This window comes from Anolis sagrei, chromosome 1 (assembly GCF_037176765.1).
Source record: "Anolis sagrei isolate rAnoSag1 chromosome 1, rAnoSag1.mat, whole genome shotgun sequence".
NCBI lineage: Eukaryota > Metazoa > Chordata > Lepidosauria > Squamata > Dactyloidae > Anolis > Anolis sagrei.
The window spans coordinates 283,014,206-283,035,513 of NC_090021.1; the positions used below are offsets into that span (position 1 = coordinate 283,014,206).

The window sequence follows — 21,308 nt, forward strand, 5'->3', positions numbered from 1 at the left end:
TTAATTTGTATTTTTTTGTTATGTGTACTGACTTGTAAACTGCTTTGAGTCGCTGATAAAGCTGAGAAAGGCGGTATACAAGTATAGTAAATAAATAAAAAATAAATTTCACCTTCCCGCCAAAGCAGTACCTATTTATCTACGCATGTTGCTGTTTTCGAACTGCTAGGTAAGCAGAAGCTAGGGCTGCTGGCAGGAGCTCGCCCCAACCTGCGGCTTGAACTGCCAACCTTCAGATCAGCAAGATCTTCTGTTGCTGGCAGTTTAACTCGCTGTGCTAGCTGCAGCCCCAATTATTTTGTGCGCGAAACAAAGAGTGTGTCTACTGAACTATTGGAAAACGAAGGCATCACTCTCTCAGCCACAATGTAGACTATTTTGGGCTTTCTGCTAAGAATCTGTACTTTTTCAGGGAGAAAACTTGGGCCTTCCAGGTGTTTTGGACTTCAACTCCCACCATTCCTGACAGCCTCAGGCCCCTTCCTTTTCCCCCTCAGCCGCTTAAGCTGAGGAATGGTGGGAGTTGAAGTCCAAAACACCTGGAAGGCCCAAGTTTGCTCATGCCTGCTGTATCTGTATTCTGAGCTTCTCCATGGACTTCCTGCTTTTACCCTTGTTACGTCACCGCTGGCTTCATTAGCCAAACCGAGTCCCGCTCCTTTGGTTGATCCACCCCTGGCTTTACGAGTCGCTCGCCTTGGGAGCTGTCATTTCAGTTGTCATTCCCGGCTCTCAAGTTTAATGCCTGAGTGGTCAACTGTCAATCTCCCTAATGGACATGACTGCCCTTTGTTTTAGTCACTGAAATGGACTACAGCCTGCGCAGGCGTGCCTGTTTGAACCGCCGTCTTGAGCGACAGAACAGAAACCTACGTAGAAGCAGCGAAAGAGCATCACTGCCGTACAATATGGCAGCGGCCTGTGCTTCGCGGAGCACAAACGTACGTTCCTTCTTGGCTTGGGCCGCAAACCCGGAAGCGCGCGGTTATAAATAACGCCCGGGAAGCGCAGACGCTGTGGCGAAGGAGTTCCGCGTGGCAACAGGAACGGGTAAATACTCGCGTGAGCTACTTTTCTTGATAGATGTAGATTCTTATAACGAGGGCTGTGTATGTGTAGAAGTGATGCGTGTATATTATCAGTAGCTCGATATTTTTCTTCACTAAGGAGTCATGAGATTACTTAAAGCTTTACGGTACCGCTTGCTTTCCTGCAAGTCTCGCCATAACTTTCAGTACAGGAAGGGTTTTCGAAGCTGCTGCCTTATTATGACAGCTAAAAAGCTTCTCTAAAGCTGAGTTTCCTTTGATGGAATAAGGACCTTACTATTGAGTTGCTGTGAGTTTTCCGGGCTGTTTGGCCATGTTTCAGAAGCATTCTCTCCTGACGTTTCGCCCACATCTATGGCAGCCATCCTCAGAGGTTGTGAGGTCTGTTGGAAACCAGGCAAGTGAGGTTTATATATCTTTGGAACGTCCCAGGCTGGGAGAAAGAACTCTTGTCTGTTTGAGGCAAGTGTTGATATTGCAATTGATGACCTTGATTAACATTGAATAGCCTTGCAGCTTCAAAGACTGCCTGCTTCCTGCCAGGGGAATCCTTTGTTCGGAGGTGTTAGCTGACCCTGATTGTTTCCTGTCTGAAATTCTCCTGTGCTCTGAGTGTTGTTCTTTATTTACTGACCAAATTTTAGGTTTTTTTTCCAATACTGGTAACCAGATTTTGTTGATTTTCATGATTTTATTGATTCCAACCGCGAAAGCCTTCAACAAGACCTTACTATTCTCTCTATTTATTTACAACATTTATATGCTGCCCATCTCACCCGAAGGGGACTCAGAGCGGCTTACAAGAAATATATATATATACAATATATTCTATTGTTATCAAAGTACAATATCAGTATTAAATATTACTATATTGTACTATACCATTATATTGTAATATTATTAGTAATATCACATATAATATAAATATATAATTCTAATTTTATATTACTATTACTATTATTATATTGTATTACATTATAATATTATAAATATTATATGTATATACAATATATTATATTATATTGCATTATATTATATTATTAGCATAGCACAGGAGACAAGGTGGAACTGTCCCCTGCCCCCCCCCCCTCTCTTCACTCTGGCCCAGAGCAGCAGTTGGTGCTGGGGAGAGGGGTTCCCAATTGATGACATATGCAGGAGACAAGATGGAACTGTCCCTGGCCCTCTCTCTCTTCACTCTGGATGATGCGAGGAACGTTCCCTTCTCTATTGCTTTTCTTATTGTTGTGTGTCTTTGGTCATCTCTCACTTATGATGACTCTCTCATGGTGTTTTCTGAACAAGATTTGTTCAAAAGTGGCTTGCCATTGCCTTCCTCTGAGGCTGAGAGAGTGTGCCTCACCCAAGGTCACCCTGCTGGTTTTTCAGGGCCACGCAGGTATTTGATCCTTGGTCTCCAGAGTCATAGGGTGTTTCTACATTATCAAATTAATGCAGTTTGACAGCATTTTAACTGCTATGGTTCAATCTTTGTAGAATTATGGGAGCTGTAGTTTGGTGAGGTACCAGCACTCTGTGGCAGATAATGCTAAAGATCTTTTGATACTACAAATCCCAGAAATCTACAGCATTGAGCCGTGGCAGTTAAAGAGGTTTAATTAATTAGACTGTGTAGATCAGGCATGGGCAAACATCGGCCCTTGAGGTGTTTTGGACTTCAACTCCCACCATTTCTAACAGCTGGTAGGCTGTTAGGAATTGTGGGAGTTGGAGTCCAAAACGCCTGCAGGGCCCAAGTTTGGCCATGCCTGGTGTAGATGGATACAGTCCATCACTCAAACCACTACAAGTCAATGCTTTACTTTTGATGTTTCTCTATCATTAGTTGCACTAGTTTGATGCATTTAACATGTACGTAGTGAGAAGTACAACTCTCTCTCTGTGCTAAGGCTGAAGCTCAGATGCAAGAATATATTATTCTGTTCTGTATGTACATTTCAGTTTTGACTAAACTGAGTGAATGAGCTCTTAAATGACAGACTGGATTAATTGAAGTGTTGGGCTCTTTCACCAGGCATCAAGCTCACCAATAGCATTGTTTAGGAAGTGATAATGGGAAAATAAGATAGCTGATAGTGCTTGCAAGGAAAACAGAAGACATGGGGAAAAATTTCCCAGAGATTCACCAACTGAAATAAAGGGGCTTGGTCCCAATCTGTGAATTAAAAGGAAGTGTTGCTCTCTTTTTACCCATTGGAGGTAGTTACAGATTTGAACTGCAAATGTTTGTAAAAATAGTTCTTATATTTATATATTGCTTTTCCTGAGGGAGGTCAAGATATCACAGGTAGTCCAACTAGCACAATTTGACAAGGTTTTAGAGAAACTGATATAAATCTCAAATGGTCAAAGTACTTCAAATACCAAATGACTAAAGGGAAAAAAACCCACACATTTCTGAATGTTTGGCTTTGTTTTATTTACTGGCAAGGACTCTTTCCCAGAAAATGAACCTGTGCAGCATGCTAAGCGATGGCAAACATCTTTTGAGCAGCCCAGTATGACTAATTCAAAAGAAGGGAATGCTTGGACATCGCCTCAAAAATGTCTCTTTGTTATCATCATGCAGAGGGTAACACCTTGGGATATTTGGAATTGTTGATGTTTTGTAATGTTTGTTTTTCCTTTTGAATTTGTTCTTTTCCTTTGGCCTTGTGTAGTATTTGTTGTATTTTGGGTTTAGCTGTTGTCCGATCTGCCTTTGGGAGGCTGTGGTTTATCTGACCAATTATTTAACAAAATTTGAAATTTATTCTGTCGCTGTTTTGGAAGTGTTATTTGCTGTTAAATTGTGCAGTACGTACTTTGAAAGTCGTTGTTATACTCCAGAACTTCATTTTTGTGACAGCTACAAAACTATGTTGAATTGGTTGATACGCTGAGATATTCATTAAAAAACTATAGCAAAATGTGCTGCGGGATGTCCCACAAAAACAAAAAAATTGCAGTTTAATAAACGTTTTCCACATTTTAATGGTAGAATCAATTAGGAAATTTCATTTATAACCCAGGAACAAAAATCATGTTACATAGTGCCCCCTTTCTCCCAAAGATAGACATGAGAGCTACCCACTGCTCAGGGATGGGTAACACTTTTAGCCTGAAGTCTTCGCTTGTAGCTAAGGCTCCTTCCAAACAGCTGAATATATAACCTCACCCCCCCCCCGCCACCCTATGAACCTGCCTGGGCCTTAGGTTCAGCTGGTGAGACCCTCCTCATGATTCCGTCTCTAGTGCAAGCAAGGCTGGTGGGGATGAGGTAGAGGGCCTTCTCATTAGTGGCTCCCTGACTCTGGAATGCCCTACCCGGGGAGATCAGACAAGCACCCACCCTTCAAGCATTTAAGAAGGACTTGACGACCTGGTTATTTAAACAGGCTTTTGGCAGTGATTAGTCAATCTCTATGATACGGAGATATGCTATGATATGGAGAAATACTACCTTGATTGGAGGAGCAACCCCCATTAGCTGACAGGAAATAACGGTTTTTGTTATAATATTCATAATTTGATTGTTATTTTGTTATTTGTGGTGTCATATTTTATATTTATATTGATTGGATATGTTTTATTTGGCCTTCTCTGTGGTGGCCCCTCGGCTGTGGAACACCCTGCCTGTAGATATCAGATTGGCCCCCTCCCTGCTGGCGTTTCGGAGGAAAGTGAAGACCTGGCTATTCGAACAAGCATTTGATTAAACAGTGTAATTGAACACAGGAATACGGAATGATGGATGACGAGACTGGATTCTGATTTTACTGTTGAGGTGCTATTGATTGTTATACTGAAGTTAGTGATTTATGTTATAATTGTTTTAATTGCCTGATACTGTTTTGTAATGCTTTGTATTGATGTTGTTCATTGCTTTAAGTCACCTGAGGGCTGAGAAAAGCGGTATAGAAATAAAGTAAATAAATAATAAATAAATATTTATGGCATTTCTATCCCACCATTCTCTACCCCAGAGAGAACTCAAGGTAGCTTACAAGTAGGCAACCATACAAAGTCATGGGATATGTACAAATTACAGATATATAAATAGAGTTATAAAATACATTAAAACATCTAAAAACATATAAAACAATTACATTTTTATTGCTTACCCATTCTCTGTAATTTTCTGTATTGTACTTTTGTATTGTATTATATGGAATATAAATAAACATTATTATTATTATTATTATTATTATTAAATGGATACAAGGTTATCACATTAAGAGCTATGTCACCCCATGATTTTAAGATTTAATATATTTCCATAAAGTTAACATTGTTTCCTTCATATAAGCTATATTTCTTTAAATCTCTTTAATGTTCATTGTTCTAATGTAATATTGTTTTCAGGTTACAATGTGACAATGTATATATATTTTTCCCCTGCAGGTGAAGTAGTGCATGGGAGTAGAAAAAAATGTCCAGACAAACAACTGTTGCTGTTACTGTGGGTACCCTGTTAGGCATTGCAGCAGGAGGGCTAGTTTTTTGGAAAGTCTTCCAACGGCGAAAAGACAAAACATGTGTTGCGCTTCATCAAAGTGAAACTCTTGAGAAACAAGAAAAAGAAAGCTTCTCAGAAGAGGATTTTCTTCCATCCATACCGTCTTCCACAATTCCCTGGGTGCAGAAGATTGTTAAAGCAGACGTGGTGGTCATTTCTGAGGCAGAAAAATGGAAAGAGGTGGAACCTTTACTGAAAAAGGAGCTGGAATATTGCCCAGTTCTTGGCATTGACTGTGAGTGGGTAAGTTTTAGAGATGTGAGAAATGTCTGTTTCCCTGGCACCTTACAATGATCACAAGTTTAAGCTCAGTGACATTTGGCCATTGTTAGACCTTGAAATTGGGTTGAGAAGCCATTACAGGAGCTTAAAGTATAAATGACTGCTGGACTTGGCTGATCACTGTCAGTGTATCACTGCCTGAAGATCAGAATGCAGCTGAGATTGCATGGGGTGCCTAGTCAGACCTACACATTCCGCAATCAGTGAAAACTTGTCCAAACTAGAGTGCAGTTTGTTGGAAATAGCAACCTTCTCAAGCCTCCATGAGTTATTTGTTAATGTATATAATTGCTTACTGTATTATGTGTAATCTGATAGCTATGTGTTATTGTTGTTTTGTGTTAGGTTTCATATATATGTGAGGCATTAAATTTTGCCATAAATATGTTGGAAACCGCTTTGAGTCCTGCCCTGAATGAGAATAGCAGTATACAAGTGAAGTAAATAAGTAAAATAAGAATGTGTGTATTGGTTTGCAGTTTTACATGTAACCTCTTTGCTGTGGGAGGGGCTGCAGACCAGGTGATCAGAACAGGGCATGTTTAGGACTCAAGACTCCGTTTTAGATCTGTGTCATGCTTTAGATTTCAGTGGAGGTGTTTCCTTTAGAAGCCATTAGACTCTTAGAGAGAGTAGAAGCCATCTGTGCTCCTTTAAGAACAGTTTAGTTTAGACTTAACAAGGTCATGCCTTTCCTGTGACCAGTGGTTTTCCCAAATGGTTATGGAGATTCACATTTTCCAAAAGTTTCCTGATATAGTTTGAGAATTTGAGACACCCTAAACATTTATGGACTACTCCTGCCATCATCTCTTATCAATGGCTGTGATGGGAAGGTGAACACTGTTCCCAATAGGTTTGGCCTAAAGTGCTGAATAGCTTATTTATTTATTATTTATTTATTTACTTTACTTATATACCGCTGTTCTCAGCCCGGGGGCGACTCACAGTGGTGTACAACAAACAAGAACAGCAAGATTCAAAACTACAGAATAAAAACAATTCACAACCTAACACTATACACAGTTAACACCATTACTACGATAACCATTCAGCGTCGTCTCATCATCCAAAACATAATCCAAATTCGTCTTCCGTTGTTCCATTCCTATATTCATTACCAATCACTGCACTAATTATTCGAACATCTGCTTGAACAGCCAGGTCTTCAATTTCTTGCGGAATATCATTAGAGATGGTGCTAGTCTAATGTCCGTGGGAAGGGTGTTCCACAGCCGAGGGACCACCACCGAGAAGGCCCTAAAAGCTTTCCCCCAAAAAGTTTATGTCTTCCATTCCTGTGGTATATAATTCAGTTCAAATTGATTCCATTCATTCCTGTAGGTCTCGGCAGATGGAAAGAAGGCCAAGCCCGTTTCTCTCTTGCAAATAGCTGCCGCCAGCGGTCTTTGTATTCTTCTTCGCTTGACCCTTCTGACCGTTGATGGACAGGTTCTTCCAAAGACATTGCTTCACATTTTAGGAAATGGTAGCATCCTAAAAGTTGGAGTAGGATGTTGGGAAGATGCCTACAAGTTACTTCGTGACTATGGTGTAATAGTCAAAGGGACTGTGGACCTCCGGTATCTGGCTATGAGACAGAGGTGTGTATCTGGACATGGCATCTGTTTACCTGGGCTGTCAGGTAAAAGTTGGCTATCCTAGAAGGATGTAAATAAGTCTTTTTAAATAGGAGAAATAGCAGGCCCATTGTTCACATGTAGTCTGCAAGGGTTTTTGAATGTTTTTGCCAGCATCCTTTCTTTCGATAGCTACCATACTCCAAAGGTACCATATGCGTTATTTCTAAGTGCCCAACCAAAGATTTAAGTTGCTATAATCATAGAAATTTGAGAAATGATGGAAAATTTCATTAGAAGGTCACATCCCCATATAGCTCCTTTTGAAATGCCTGTGTTTATAGCATTGTGTTACATATGTAACTTTTCATTTTTTGATTTAAAAATTACAAATGTGAAATGACTTCAGGAAGGAGTTAATAGCAGTGGCAATTTAGATCTGTGCTTAGATTGAGCTTTTGTACTTGGATCAGAGGAGAATATAGATTCCACTCTCTTCAAAAGCCATTTTGTTTGACAGGATGAAAATAATTATTCCTTCTCCTCCTTCCTATATCTGCAAAACCTAAAGAAAGGCCCTTCCTCAAAATGGGCTCAGCCTGAAATCTCTTGCTGAGAAGATCCTCAACTACTCACTTGACAAGTCTTTCCATCTCCGCTGCAGTAATTGGGAGGTAGAAGAACTGGCACAAGAACAGGTCTGTTTGTTTTTTCTTCTTCTATCACTTTGGAACAGTTTTCGCTCTAGTTGAAGCTTGTTGTCATTTCTTGCTCATTTATTGTGACTGTTGAACTTCTCTTTTAAAAAGGTTGCAGGGGAAGAGAACCAAATGGACATCAAATCTTTTCAAGAAATACAAATTATTTGAGAATAAGATGGGAGTGAAGCCCTTTTAAAGTATCTTTTTGGCCATTCTTTATTCACTTGAGGTCCACAGTGACTTAAAGCCTCATCAGCTTGTGATCCTCCAATCCAACTTTGTTTAATGGTCAGGAATTCTGGGAGCTGAAGGGCTAGGAGGGCGTTTTTTAAATATGTATTGTATGGAAATATGTCTTAATATGTGTATTTTACGGAGTGTTTTTAAATGCTTATGTGTTTTGATTGTGTGTTTTAGCAATGTTTTAACCTGCCTCAAGCCATTAGGAGAGACGAGAAAAATTATTATTATTATTATTATTATTATTATTATTGTAAAAAACAGTTGCAAGCGAAGCAAGTTCTAAACGCCTGCATGTTTCATTGTGAGGTCAGTTGGAAACTAAGACAAGGGAGGTTTATTAAATGTGGAAGGTCCAGGATGGGAGAAAAAAAAGAATTATTGTCTGTTGGAGGCAAGTGTGAATGTTGCAATTAACTACCTTGATTAGCATTGAAAAGCCTTTCAGTTTCAAAGCTTGGTTGTTTCCTGCCTGGGAGAATCCTTTGTTGGGAGTTTATTAGCATATATATGTCAGTTTCTTATTTTTACTCATTCCTTATTTTCCCCTTTAGGGATATGCATTTGACTTCTCTCAGATATCAGAACTATGACTGCATATATAATGGGCAGTTCTTGCTTTTTCTCCTCAGATTACGTATGCTGCTAGAGATGCCCAAGTGTCTGTAGCTCTATTTCTCCATCTCTTGGGATTGTCCTGCATCCTTCCTGCAGCAGCTAGTGAAGATGCTCTTCCAGTTTGGGAAAAGGCTCTGAAGAAGTGTCAGGGCTTGGTGGATGTGCCCTTCAAAGGAAGAAACAGCCTTGGTGGCCTTGGAGAAGATGAAAACAGAGGAGACCCAGAGCAAAAACGAAAGACTCCTAAAGAACAATCTAGTGTGCAGTCCACAGTCAACCAACAAACGAAAGACCCTCGGAAGCACAAGCGAAAACCCCTGGGAGTAGGATATTCTGCTAGGTAGCTCGCTATATCATTCTATCTTTTTAAAAAAATTGTCCAAGAAGTAGAGTTTTCTGGCCAAACTTTTAAAGCTAAGCTTTGCCTGCTGTGAAGTATCTCACTAGAGATAGCGGTGTAATCCTTGAAAATCAGAGTGAAGTATCAGTGGAGCACTACGATACTTTTATTTACAGTATTTATATTCTTCCCTGCAGGGGACTCAGGGTGGATTACAATGCACATATACATAGCAAACATTCAATGCCATTTAGACATACAACATATATAGACACACACAGAGGCAATTTAACATTCCAGCTTTCCGACTTTATGAGGGTATCCTCGATTCTGGCCACAGGGGGAGCTGCCGCTTCATCATCCACTTGCGACACCAAGTCCTTGATGGAGTACTTCCTCATATTTATTCACGCTGCTGGAAGGTTTTATGGCATTGTAAATTAGTTAAATTAGCCTCCCCACATATAGCAGTACCTAAATTTCCTACTTGACAGATGCAACTGGCTGCATAGGTCAACAGCTGCATAGGTCAACAGCAAGCTAGATTATTAATGGCTGGGAGCTAGCTCTGACCCGGGCTGGCTTCGAACTCATGACCTTGTGGTCAGTAATGATTTAATGCCGCTGCTAACTACCTGTGCCACAGCCCAGTACTTGGCTGAGGTACATGAATATTTTTACTGAGAGGGCCTTCTCTGCATCAAATGAGACATCAAATGAGAATAATAAGGGATGGAATTAGTTTTCCAGTTGGTGATTATCAGCCATTCCTTCATATTTTTATGATCAAGGCAGTTGCATGACTTATTAAACTGCCTTGGCCATCTGTCAGAGATGTTTTGAATGCGATTTTCCTGTTTCTTGGTACGGGTTGGACTGGATGGCCCATGAGGTCTCTTCCAACCCTATGATTCTATGATCGAGTCTGTTGGTGATGGATATTCTGATCAATAGCAAAGAGAGGAGAAATGCAGAAGGAAGAGGAAAATAAAATTGGGTTATTACAACTAGATAGTGGCGTCTCATGGCCATAAAAATGGCCACCGATGAAGACTGTAAATAGAAGAGAGAAGGCAAACATACATTGATCACAGCTAGGCTCACAAGGCAAAGAGTTCCTTAATTGTTATGGCTCCCTGATGGATAAATGACTGATGGAAATTGTATGTTGTGCGGAAGGATTGTAGGATTTCATTTCTGATAAATGCCCTCAATTTTGTTGCACAGTTTGGTTGGTCTGAAATTATGACAGTTCACTACAAGTTCATTGGGATCTAACTTCGTGACAAATGCACATTGGATTGACACTCTGAAGTTCCGTGGAGTTTTGCTACTAAGTAGATGTGTTGACAATTATGTCTGCATCATATAGCTTTATTACAGAGGCATTTGTGAGTACTAAGAGGAAGTGTTTATTTTTCACAAGGGAAGTTACTCTTCTTTGCATTTGTTTTCACAGGAAGTCTCCCTTATATGACAACTGTTTCTTACATGCACCAGATGGACAACCTCTATGCACATGTGATCGCAAGAAAGCCCAGTGGTACCTTGACAAGGGCATTGGAGGTTTGTGAACTATTTTTTTTGTAACTACTCAACAAGGAGTTGGGAATTCCATTGATGAGAGATATATGTATGTTTGTGTGTCTGTGTGATTTAAAATCTGTAGTTATGAAAAAGATTTTCAACTACTTAATATAAATTGGCATAATGATTCAGGACTTTATAGGTGCATTTGAGATGCACCTATAGGCTAGTCGGCTGGAATTCATTAAATCTTTTCTACCCAGCTTATTGTAATATAACATTTGCAACTTCATAACCCCATTCTGACCACTTGATTCCTGCATCCTTCAGGTTTTTAAAAATCATCTTTAGATATAATTCAGCCTCCATTTGGATGAATGAGGGTCAAACCCAGGCTGTGGCCCCAAGGAAAACAAAGCTGACATGGTTTTAAGTACTTCTAATGCTGGTGTCTAGAGTAGCAGAAAAGTTCTGCTGCAAATCACTCCCATTAACTCTAGTTAACATAGCCAGTAGTGAGGAGTGTTAGAAGTCTACCAGCATCTGTAGTCCATGCACATTCTCCATTCCTGATGTTGCAGAAACTAAATGTAAAAAGCTTACTTCTTTTTCCCCTGCCAGAGTTGGTGAGCATGGACCCATTTATTGTGAGGCTGCGGTTTGAACCTTCTGGGCGTCCTGAATCGAAAGTGGATTACTACTTGACAGTCAAACAGAACCTGTGTGTTGTATGTGGCAAAACAGAATCTTACATCCGGTGCGTTGTCCTATAAGGATACTTCACTTTCATGCAACAAAATTCTCTCACCTTTTCTTTTTCAATAAGACTTGTTAATTTAATTTTAAAAAATAAAACCAAAAAACGCTACAGAAGTTGGTATACAGGGTGCAGCGGGGAGGGAAGGAGTTAACTTGACAAGCATTATTGAGCAAGGACTGTGCCTGCAATCCAATGGTTTGATAAAGATCCTCATTTACCATATATACTCGAGTAACAGCCGAGTTTTTCAGCCCTTTTTAAAGCTGAAATAGTCCCTTTTGGCTTATACTTGAGTCAAGGTTATTTATTATTTTACTCTGTTATTATTATTATTATTATTATTATTACATTTATTATTTTACTCTATTATTTATTTATTTACCTTATTTATACCCTGCCTTTCTCAACCCCATAGGAGACTCAAGGCCGCTTACATACATAGGCAACAATATATTACATTTACATTATTTTAATCTATTATTATTTTTATTACATTTATTATTTTACTCTATTTATTATTACTAAATTTATTATATTACTCCATTATTGTTATTATATTTGCATTATTTTACTCCATTATTATTTTATTACATTTATTATTTTAATCTATTTATTCTTGTTATAACATTTATTTTTTTACTCTTTTTCTTATTATTGGAAGGATACATAAGCACATTTACATTGAAGAAGGTTAGAATAATGGTTTAATAAGAGTTAAACAGTCGTATCTTAAATTACAGTTTTATGTAAATATTCAAAAGCATTTAACTTACTGATGTCTCAGTTAATATAATTTTATTGGTATCTGTTTTTATTTTGAAATTTACCAGTAGCTGCTGCATTTCCCACCCTCGGCTTATACTTGAGTTAATATGTTTTCCTAGTTTTTTGTGGTAAAATTAGGTACCTCGGCTTATATTCAGGTCGGCTTATACTCGAGTATATATGGTAGTTGTCACATTCACAGGGGGCTAGATTTGTAATGTCTTCAGTCCACTATGGAATAGAAGTGTTGAACGTATTGAAGGATTAAAAGTAGCATTGGATGCAATGAATATGTATATGTGAACACGACCTGAATTATCCATTTGATCACTGGAATCCAGTGCTTCTTAAGTAGAGTCCACTACTGAAAATATAGATGGGTGTTAGACTGGATGGAATATTCTTTAATCTGAGTTATAAAGGTTAGGACTTCAGATTATATTTGTCGAAATATGTGATAAAATAATGTGAAGCTTTATTAATAAATACATAGTCCAGCAATACTGTTGGAGTACAAAACAAATGATCACAGATTAATGAGTAAATTGTATTTCTATCAAGCAAGTTGTATTTCTATCAAGCATCTCCATCCTACATATTGCTGTAGTCCCACAAACATAGTTCGTCATGCAGATTGGCACACAAATATAGTTTGTCAAGCAGATTGGCACTTTATTGCCATATATCTCTTTCTAAGACTCAACCTGCATTCTAGTTCTAACTCATTTCTTAAAAGCCAACTGGATTCTGATCTCCAGAGATGCTAATGTACGGTTACAGATTAGTCATCAAGAGTGGCTCTCCTGACATATCTTAAAAGGAGTCTTGGTACAGTGAGAGCAGTAAACAAGCTGTATAATTCTTTACATTGAGGATGGAGAACCTTTCCTGTGATTTCCATGTGTTTTGGGGTGCACTTTCCACAATCCATTATCATTAGCTATGCTGGATGGGATTTCTGAAAGTTGAAGTCAAAGTACTTTGAGGGCCAAAGGCTCCCTATCCTGCCTGCAGCAGGTGACTTGGAATTCACTCCCTTTGAGTTTAGTGGGACTTTCTTCCAGGAAAAGAGGTATATTTATTTATTTATTTATTTATTTTATTTACTGCATTTGTTGACCGCCGTTCTCAGCCCTAGGGCGACTCAGGGGCCTCAGGTTTCTACTCAGTTGCTGCCAGCTAACCTTTCCCAACCATTGTGGTTTCTTTCAACAGAAAGAACATAGTGCCGCATGAATATCGGAAGCACTTCCCTCTCCAGATGAAAGACCACAGCTCCCATGATGTGCTCCTCCTTTGCACTGCCTGCCATGCGATCTCCAATTACTATGATAACCATCTCAAGCAGCAGCTAGCTGAGGAGTTTGGTGCCCCCATTGGTTGTGAGGAAGGGGTCCGCCTCCTTGAAGATCCCATCCGCAGGCAGGTCCGTTCAGCAGCCAGGGCACTCTTGAATGCAGACAATCTGCCCAGTGCCAGGAAAGAGGAGTTGTTACAGGTGATCAAGGATTACTTTGAGTCCGAAACCGTTTCCCCAGAAATGCTGCAGGAAGCTGCTGGGCTAGAAACCAGGTATGTTCCCTGGAGAGTCCCCTTTCTCTCTGTCTCCTGCCCTAAAACATTGTACTGTGGAGTGCTTCTGTTCAGGGCTCTTGCTAACCAGTTGTGCCTTTTTCCAGGGCACTGTATTTTATCCTTCTTCCTGCTTCCAAAATGTTCAGCAGTTGTCTATGTGTACTGAGCATTCTCAGCTTGCAATTGTTTTAGGGCTTTCCCCTTTTAGGTGCTTTTCTAAACGCTTTTGTGCTTCTTCCAATCTTTTTGTTCCCCCAAATCTACTGATTGCTTTATGCACAAATTGTTTGTTTTGGCTACATAGGAATATGCACTTGAAGAACTTAACTTGCTCTGAGTATAGGAATTACTTCATTTGGCTCCAAGTTGACTTTACTCTCATGGCTTTCCCCATGGAGGCTTGATCTTTAAAGGAAGGTCATAATTTTGTTGGCAAAGCTTTTCCTTGGCCCTATGACAGAACTTCAGTCTCCGTGGCTTGTGACACAATCATCAGTGTCAATTTTTAGTATAGTCAAAACTCTAGAATTATGCTCTGGGTAATTTGAATGGGTTTGTGGACAGGAAGCCAAAACCTAATGGTCCATTATGTACTTTGGCACTCCAGGAGGCCCTATGATCATCTCAATCCAAGTTTTGTTTATATCTTTTCAGGATTTTTAATGAGAGCTATATGCCGCATGGCCTGAAAGTAGTGCACCGTTTTGCTAAAGGGGGGCTGCTCTCCCTCATGCAGCTGGAGAGACGCTGGCGTCAACACTTCTTGGATGTTATGCAGCCCAAATATCTTCCAGAGCAGTGGTCTGTGGATCACAATCATGACAAGTTGATCCGAAAGTATGGAGAAGATTTTCAGGTTGAACTCTGCTAAAAATGTGTGCTTCCAAATGGCTATTGAGGATGACTAGACAGACTGGGTGATGACCTTGGAAAAGATGACCTGAGGGGTCTTCTTCTCAATCATGAGAAGTTGATCAGAAAGTATGGGGAAGATTTTCAGGTTGAACTTTGCTAAATATTTGTGCTTCCAAAATGGCTGTTGAGGATGACTAGACAAACTGGGTGATGACCTTGGAAAAGATAATCGAAGGGGGTCACCTTCTCCTTTGGACTTCCATATTGACTGGGCAAAACCCTGCTCAAAATATCCTGTTGCTTTGGAAATGAATACCTGTATTAACTGACAACACTGTTATAGAGAGAAATGTTTTATTTTTAAGCAAACTTTTAATTATGACTTGAATGGATATTATCTTGCTTCTGAGTCTACAAACCATATCTGTGGTGGGAGTAAGATTGAGTAAAGAATTTTGTTGCTATGTAACAGGTATGTCACTTCTGGTCCCAGGCATCATTGCGGACTGAAATATTCCTCTTTTAATTTTCTTTGGGGACTATGGATATAATAGATTACAACAATACTGGGGGATACGCTGGATTCGATGCAGCTGGGGTCAGCATCCCAGACCTATGCACTACAGACCCCATCCATTTAGGGTCAGACATTGCCCAAGCTGCTGACAGTGCTGCGCTGGGGAACCAATGGCTCAGATATTTTTTGATCCATTTGAAAGCCATTTGTGTACCAAACTGCCAAACCATCACCATTCCTTTGTTGGCAGGATTAGGCACATGCATATTTATTTTCTATTAATTGGTCTTGTCACCACAGAAAATATATTATCTGTCTTAACTTTATCAAGCTTCAGCTTTTCTAAACCTCATACAATGATCAGAAGAGCAGGAATGTGTTTGTTTGTCTTACCTGGCTCCCACTCCATCCTCTTCATCTGTTTTTGCTTTTGGGATACAAGTATCAATTGTGAGTTTCCTGCTCTTTGACTGGAATTCTGCTGTTGTAGTACACTGAGATCATGAGATCTTGAGGTGACAGTAGACTGAAGAAGGCCACAGGCACTCTGGCCATTCAGGAAATAAGGCAGTGCACCAGGTGCATCTCAGATTTTAGATTTTGTCTTCCTTTCCTTACGGCCATGGCAGGACCCTGGTAACATTGCAACTGCTAGTGTAGCACTAAAACAAGATTCTGCAGACTTCCGGTGCCATTGAGAGCTCTTAGTGCAGAAGGTTCTAAATCCCATAAAGAGGCACATGGTTAGAGCAAGCAGAGAGATGTGCCTTCCAGTTGGGAAGCAGTGGGCCCACAGCACGGTCAACACAACCAGCAAATGTACCTTTACTTACCCCTCACATTATTGTAATCTCAAAAAGCAGAATAATGGTCCTCTCTCCAGAGATTACCCTTCTCAAAAGGTGACATAGGTTTATGTTGTCAACAAACTTTATTCAAGGGTTTCACCTTGAATGCAGGATTGATAAAAGAGATTCCTTTGATTTGTACTGTTGCTGCTGAACTTTTATAAAAGCATCATAAAATAAATATTTTACACCTTGGGATGAGTTGCTGACATGTGCCCTTTCACATCTTGATGGGAAATGTTGACAAGGGCTCACTGGAATGATATACTGTATTTATTTGAATCTAACACTCACTTTTTTTGGCTAGATCACCTTGATAAAATTAGGGTGCGCATTAGATTTGCGTAATACAGTAATCTTAGTGCTGAGCCAAAGCAATAAGGGAAGCTTCTTCAGGAGCACCTGGAGCTCCTGTTTGAGGGATATCATCTGTAATATAATTGTCATAGATCAAAGCAATGTAATCCTGGGATTTGTAGTTTGGTGAGGCATCCGCACTCTTTGGCAGAGAAGGCCCAAGACCTTGTAAAACTACTGTCCTCATGACTTTATAGCATTGAACCAAGGCAATTAAAGTGGATTCATTCTACAGCATAGATGCACCCCAAGGCTTTCTTTTCCATTGTTGGAAGCTTTGGTGCTCTTAACACTTTTGTGCAGGCAGCAACTGTAATAGCCATATTACAAAGACTGCACCTTTTGGTGTTTCATATTACATTCATCAGTAAAGACTTTTTTTGGTTTCAGGGTTTTGAAAATTGGGGTGCAGATTAGATTCGATGGCTCATTACACTCGAGTAAATACGGGTAACCTGTCTAGGTCTGAATACTTTGATGAGTCTGCCACAGATTGAAAGCAGGGTTCAACATGATGGGAAATTGCCTACAAAATAAACACACATAGGTTTACTTCTTTTAGCACATCAGGATGAAGATTAGATCTTCCACAACCTTTCTAAGGACAAAAGGAAGGGCCTTTTTGGTTGCTTCTCTCAGATTATGAAATGATTTCTAAACGATACTGGGTAGGAAAATATTTCTTTAATTATGCAGGAAAGTGCTGCTGAGGAAGGGGCTTTTAATGGACAGTTCTGTACTTTTCCCTTTTTTGGATATGTATTAAAATTGCTTCAACGTGGTTGTTTTAATATGATTTATTTAACTGTACTTTATTATTGAAACTTACTGTAGTTACATTTGTATTGGTTTTTAGCAGTATTTGGAGATACTTTTGTTTTCCAGTTCTAGGAGAAAAGTGAGATAAAATTTTAAATGGGAGATCTTTCAATCCTGAGACCCTTAGCCTGTAATCTAAAGTGATACAGCCTAGACCAGTGGTTCTTAACCTGTGGGTCCCCAGATGTTTTGGCCTTCAACTCCCAGAAATCCTAACAGCTGTTAAACTGGCTGGGATTTCTGATAGTTGTAGGCCAAAACACCTGGGGACCCACAGGTTGAGAACCACTGACTTAGACCTAAGGTTAACACCGAAATGTACATATGTTGACAGTGTGTTCAGGTTGAAGAGGAAAAGACAAACTGACCAGTTATGTCTGGTTTAAATATAACAATCCATAGGAATTTTACCTTAGCATAACTAGGAGGTGCGGGTTCATCTCTTACATGGGAAGGCCTGTGGTATGTGAAATGTTTCCTGTGTTGTAGCTGATTTTAGATAAGAAATAATAGCCAAGATCTTTAAAGTTGCAAGTGCATCCTTGCAATTTGAGATTCTGTCTCTGTAGGCAACTGATGGGAGAAAGTGCAGCACAGCAAAGCTTCCTAGACCCAATGGTCCAGCTTTTTGTTTGAACCCCAGCTTCCATCCCAACCACAGAATGTGAGAAAGGAGCAAAGTCAGGACCTTCTTACGGTGCTGACTGCAAAACCTGAATGGTGCTAGAATGGAAAATTCTGTGGCATTAGGGGGTGGCATCATATCCATGTTCATGGTTACATCCCCTGAAGCTAAACTGACTTCATGTTCTAATTTAAATTTACAGCCTTTAGTTTTGTATTTGTACTTTTAACATGGATGCTAGTGGGTATAGATTTGAGCCCATGTTTTGGTGATGCCACTAAAGTGGCCACTCTGTTTAGCTATTCTGCAAGGATTTATTTATGTCAGCCATCTTGCATAGAATTCTGAGCTAGGCTCGGGAAAATGTCATTTCTCTACTTCAGGGTTTCTTAACTCTTAGTGAGAATGGAAAGTGATTGTGAGCCCAGTACTGCTAATGCTGAGACTGCTATTCAGTCAGGAAGAAAGCGGTGCACCTTATCAGTTGTCTGGCGTGTTGATTGTGTACCCGATAAACCAAGTACACTTGATATTTGAAGCGTGCCAGATTCATACAAGTTCTCAGCTCAGAGGCTGTGTTGATAGCATCTGATGAGTCTTCCACAAAGAGAACTGCAGTAAGTGATCTTGCAGGGCAGGTGGAATGGGGAGAAATGGCTTTTGAAGTCTTAACCAATTTGACAGGGGAACTGTGAAGTCCAGTTCATATTTATACACCTTAGTGATTTAAAAAATGTGTTGTTTCCTGTTTCTGCTTGTCACTGATGCAAGTTAAGTATACCATTTGGAAATTTTCAAATAAAAATTCACTTCAAACATGATGCACCACAGTTATTTTATTTCTCTGTCTTGGTGTTTAATTCAAATTGTGTTTTGGTGAGGGATATTTGAGCACAGATATTCCCTCATCTGAAGTCCTCCCTGCCATGTCCTGTGCCCTTCCTGTGGGTCTCTCTTGAGCAGCTTTAAAGCCAGAAATAAGTAAAGATAATGGTTTCCCCTGACATTAAGTCTAGTCATGTCCAACTCTGGAAGGTGGTGTTCATCTCTATTTCTAAGCCGAAGAGCTGGCGTTGTCTGTAGATACCGCCGAAGACATGTGGCCAGCATGATTGCATGGAGCGCTTTTATCTTCCTACCTATTGATCTACTCACATTTGCATGTTTTTGAACTGCTAGGTTGGCAGAAGCTGGGCCTAACAGTGGGAGCTCCCCTGAATCCAACTGCTAACCTTTTGGTCAGCAAGTTCAGCAGCTCAGCGGTTTAACCCACTGCACCACCAGGGGGCAGAAATAGGATTTAGCAAATTGGCTTATGCCACTCTTTACATTGTTTACTTATAACTGTGTACATCTTATTCTGTTTCTCCATTGATATTTATTTTAAATCAACATGTCATTATTCATCTTAATGCATTTTCTTTCAAAATAAGCACTTAATAGAATCATAGTTGAAAGTGTTGGAAGAACCAGCTTGTGCACTTGTTCTTGGGATAGTACGGCTTAGACGAGAGGGATTAGGATCTGTTGTTTTCCTTTCCTGATTACTTTTTCTTTCTCTATCCCAAAAGCACCTTAGGCTGATAAAATTGTCACTGAGGTTTAATTAAGTGTCTACCCTCTGTTGTGACAGAAAACCTGACGCAGACTGAACTTCTCTGCTCTTTTCCCATCTGCTCTTTGATGAGGGAAGGCATGCCACAACATGTCTCCTTCCCAATTTTTTCTTTTTTTAAAATTAGTTTAGAAAGACTCGGGCTATTCCTATCCAAGAATGTATTTCATTAATAAGTCTTCCTCCTATTGAGGATTCTATTAACTTTTTTGGCTGCAATTTCATTCTCTCAAACTCGCCACCCTAAGATTGGCACCACCAATGGGACTGGAGTAAAGGCTCTAACTCAGTAGTTCTCAACCTGTTGGTTCCCAGATGTTTTGTCCTTCAACTCCCAGAAATCCTAACAGCTGGTAAACTGGCTGGAATTTCTGGAAGTTGTAGGCCAAAACACTTTGGGACCCACAGGTTGAGAACCACTGCCATTCCAATAATACTCTCATAATCAATCTCATCTAACAAAAGAGGCAACATGGGCCACCTAATCCAACCCCTGCCATACAGGAATACATAGCTAAAGCATTACTGAAAGATGCTCATCCCACCCTTGTTTAAAGACCTTCACCCCCAAACATAGTGTATTCTATAAACAGTGGAATTTATTTAATTATTTATTTACCCTATTTGAACCCTGCCTTTCTCTACCCCAAGGAGGACTCAAGGCGGTTTACATATGGCAATTATTCAATGCCTTAAACACATATAAACATCAAGTTTAAAATCAATTGAATTAAAATGAATACATATTAAACATTTAAAAATTACATTCAAAATTAAAATTATGCCATCCAAAAATTGTAGTCTAAGGCTGTTCTGTAGTCATTGCACATATTCCAATTATATTATTGCACTGCGCTATTCTCCGAAAGCTTGATGCCAGAGCCAGGTTTTTACCCTCCTTCTAAAGGCTAGGAGGGAGGGGGCAGATCTAATGTTGTTAGGGAGGGAGTTCCATAGCCGAGGGGCCACCACTGAGAAGGCTCTATCTCTCATTCCCACCAGTCGTGCTGGCTAAGAGGGGGGACGGAGAACAGGGCCTCCCCAGATTATCTTAATCTCCAAGGTGGTTCATAGGGGAATTCTATGCATTCTTACAGTAAGTTGTTCCTATTATTCAAGTGGAGACTCTTTTCTTGTAACTTGAATCCATTGGTTTATGTTCTAATCTCTGCAGCAGCAGAAAACAAACACCCCACTCCAAGATATCATGTCACCTATCAGTCTTCTCCAAGCAAAACAAAACCAATTCCCTAATATTATTTCTGAACTATATTGCCACAACATTTGTATTTCATATTTTCTGATTTTTTTAAGCCAAAAACTTCGTTACAGTTCTCAAAGAAGTAGGAAAACTTAAGAATAGCAATGTTGCAATGGGCTCATTAGTTTGGGAGTGTGGAACAGAATACTTCACACAAGAATTTTCAAATTTTGGGTTCATTAAACATTCTTATCCCCCAAAAATAACTACAATGGCAGCGTGTGTCTATATATGTGCGTTACATCAGAAGCCTTCTTATGCACAAAATAGCACATGATTTCTAATTTCAGTCTGCATTCCACATTCATGGGGATTAGGAATGCAGGATTCCTGCAGAAGCAGAAAACACTGGATATCATAACAGGTGCCCTTCCCATGGTGCTGAACGGCAACTCTTCCCATTAGCTAGGCTAGCGGTGTTTGGTTTGAGTTAGAGTCCAGTATGCAGAAGGTCA

At 39.8% G+C, this 21,308-nt stretch overlaps 1 protein-coding gene across 5 annotated transcripts; it reads left to right on the forward strand.

Annotated features, from left to right (window-relative positions):
* Positions 1 to 587: 587 nt before the first annotated feature.
* EXD2 (exonuclease 3'-5' domain containing 2) lies at positions 588 to 18,798 on the forward strand. 5 transcript variants are annotated; one of them, XM_067462799.1, is made up of 11 exons: positions 588 to 1,050; positions 3,502 to 3,642; positions 4,692 to 4,836; positions 5,454 to 5,811; positions 7,195 to 7,454; positions 8,002 to 8,128; positions 9,004 to 9,329; positions 10,789 to 10,895; positions 11,478 to 11,613; positions 13,597 to 13,953; positions 14,611 to 18,798. In XM_067462799.1, the coding sequence occupies exons 4-11, from the start codon at positions 5,482 to 5,484 to the stop codon at positions 14,825 to 14,827; spliced, it is 1,860 nt and encodes a 619-aa protein (XP_067318900.1). In that variant the 5' UTR covers positions 588 to 1,050; positions 3,502 to 3,642; positions 4,692 to 4,836; positions 5,454 to 5,481; the 3' UTR covers positions 14,828 to 18,798. The 5 variants fall into 5 exon arrangements, with proteins under 5 accessions (XP_067318900.1, XP_067318901.1, XP_067318899.1 ...); XM_067462800.1 differs by lacking the exon at positions 3,502 to 3,642 and having other exon boundaries at positions 588 to 1,062; XM_067462798.1 differs by lacking the exon at positions 3,502 to 3,642.
* The last annotated feature ends 2,510 nt before the right edge of the window (positions 18,799 to 21,308 follow it).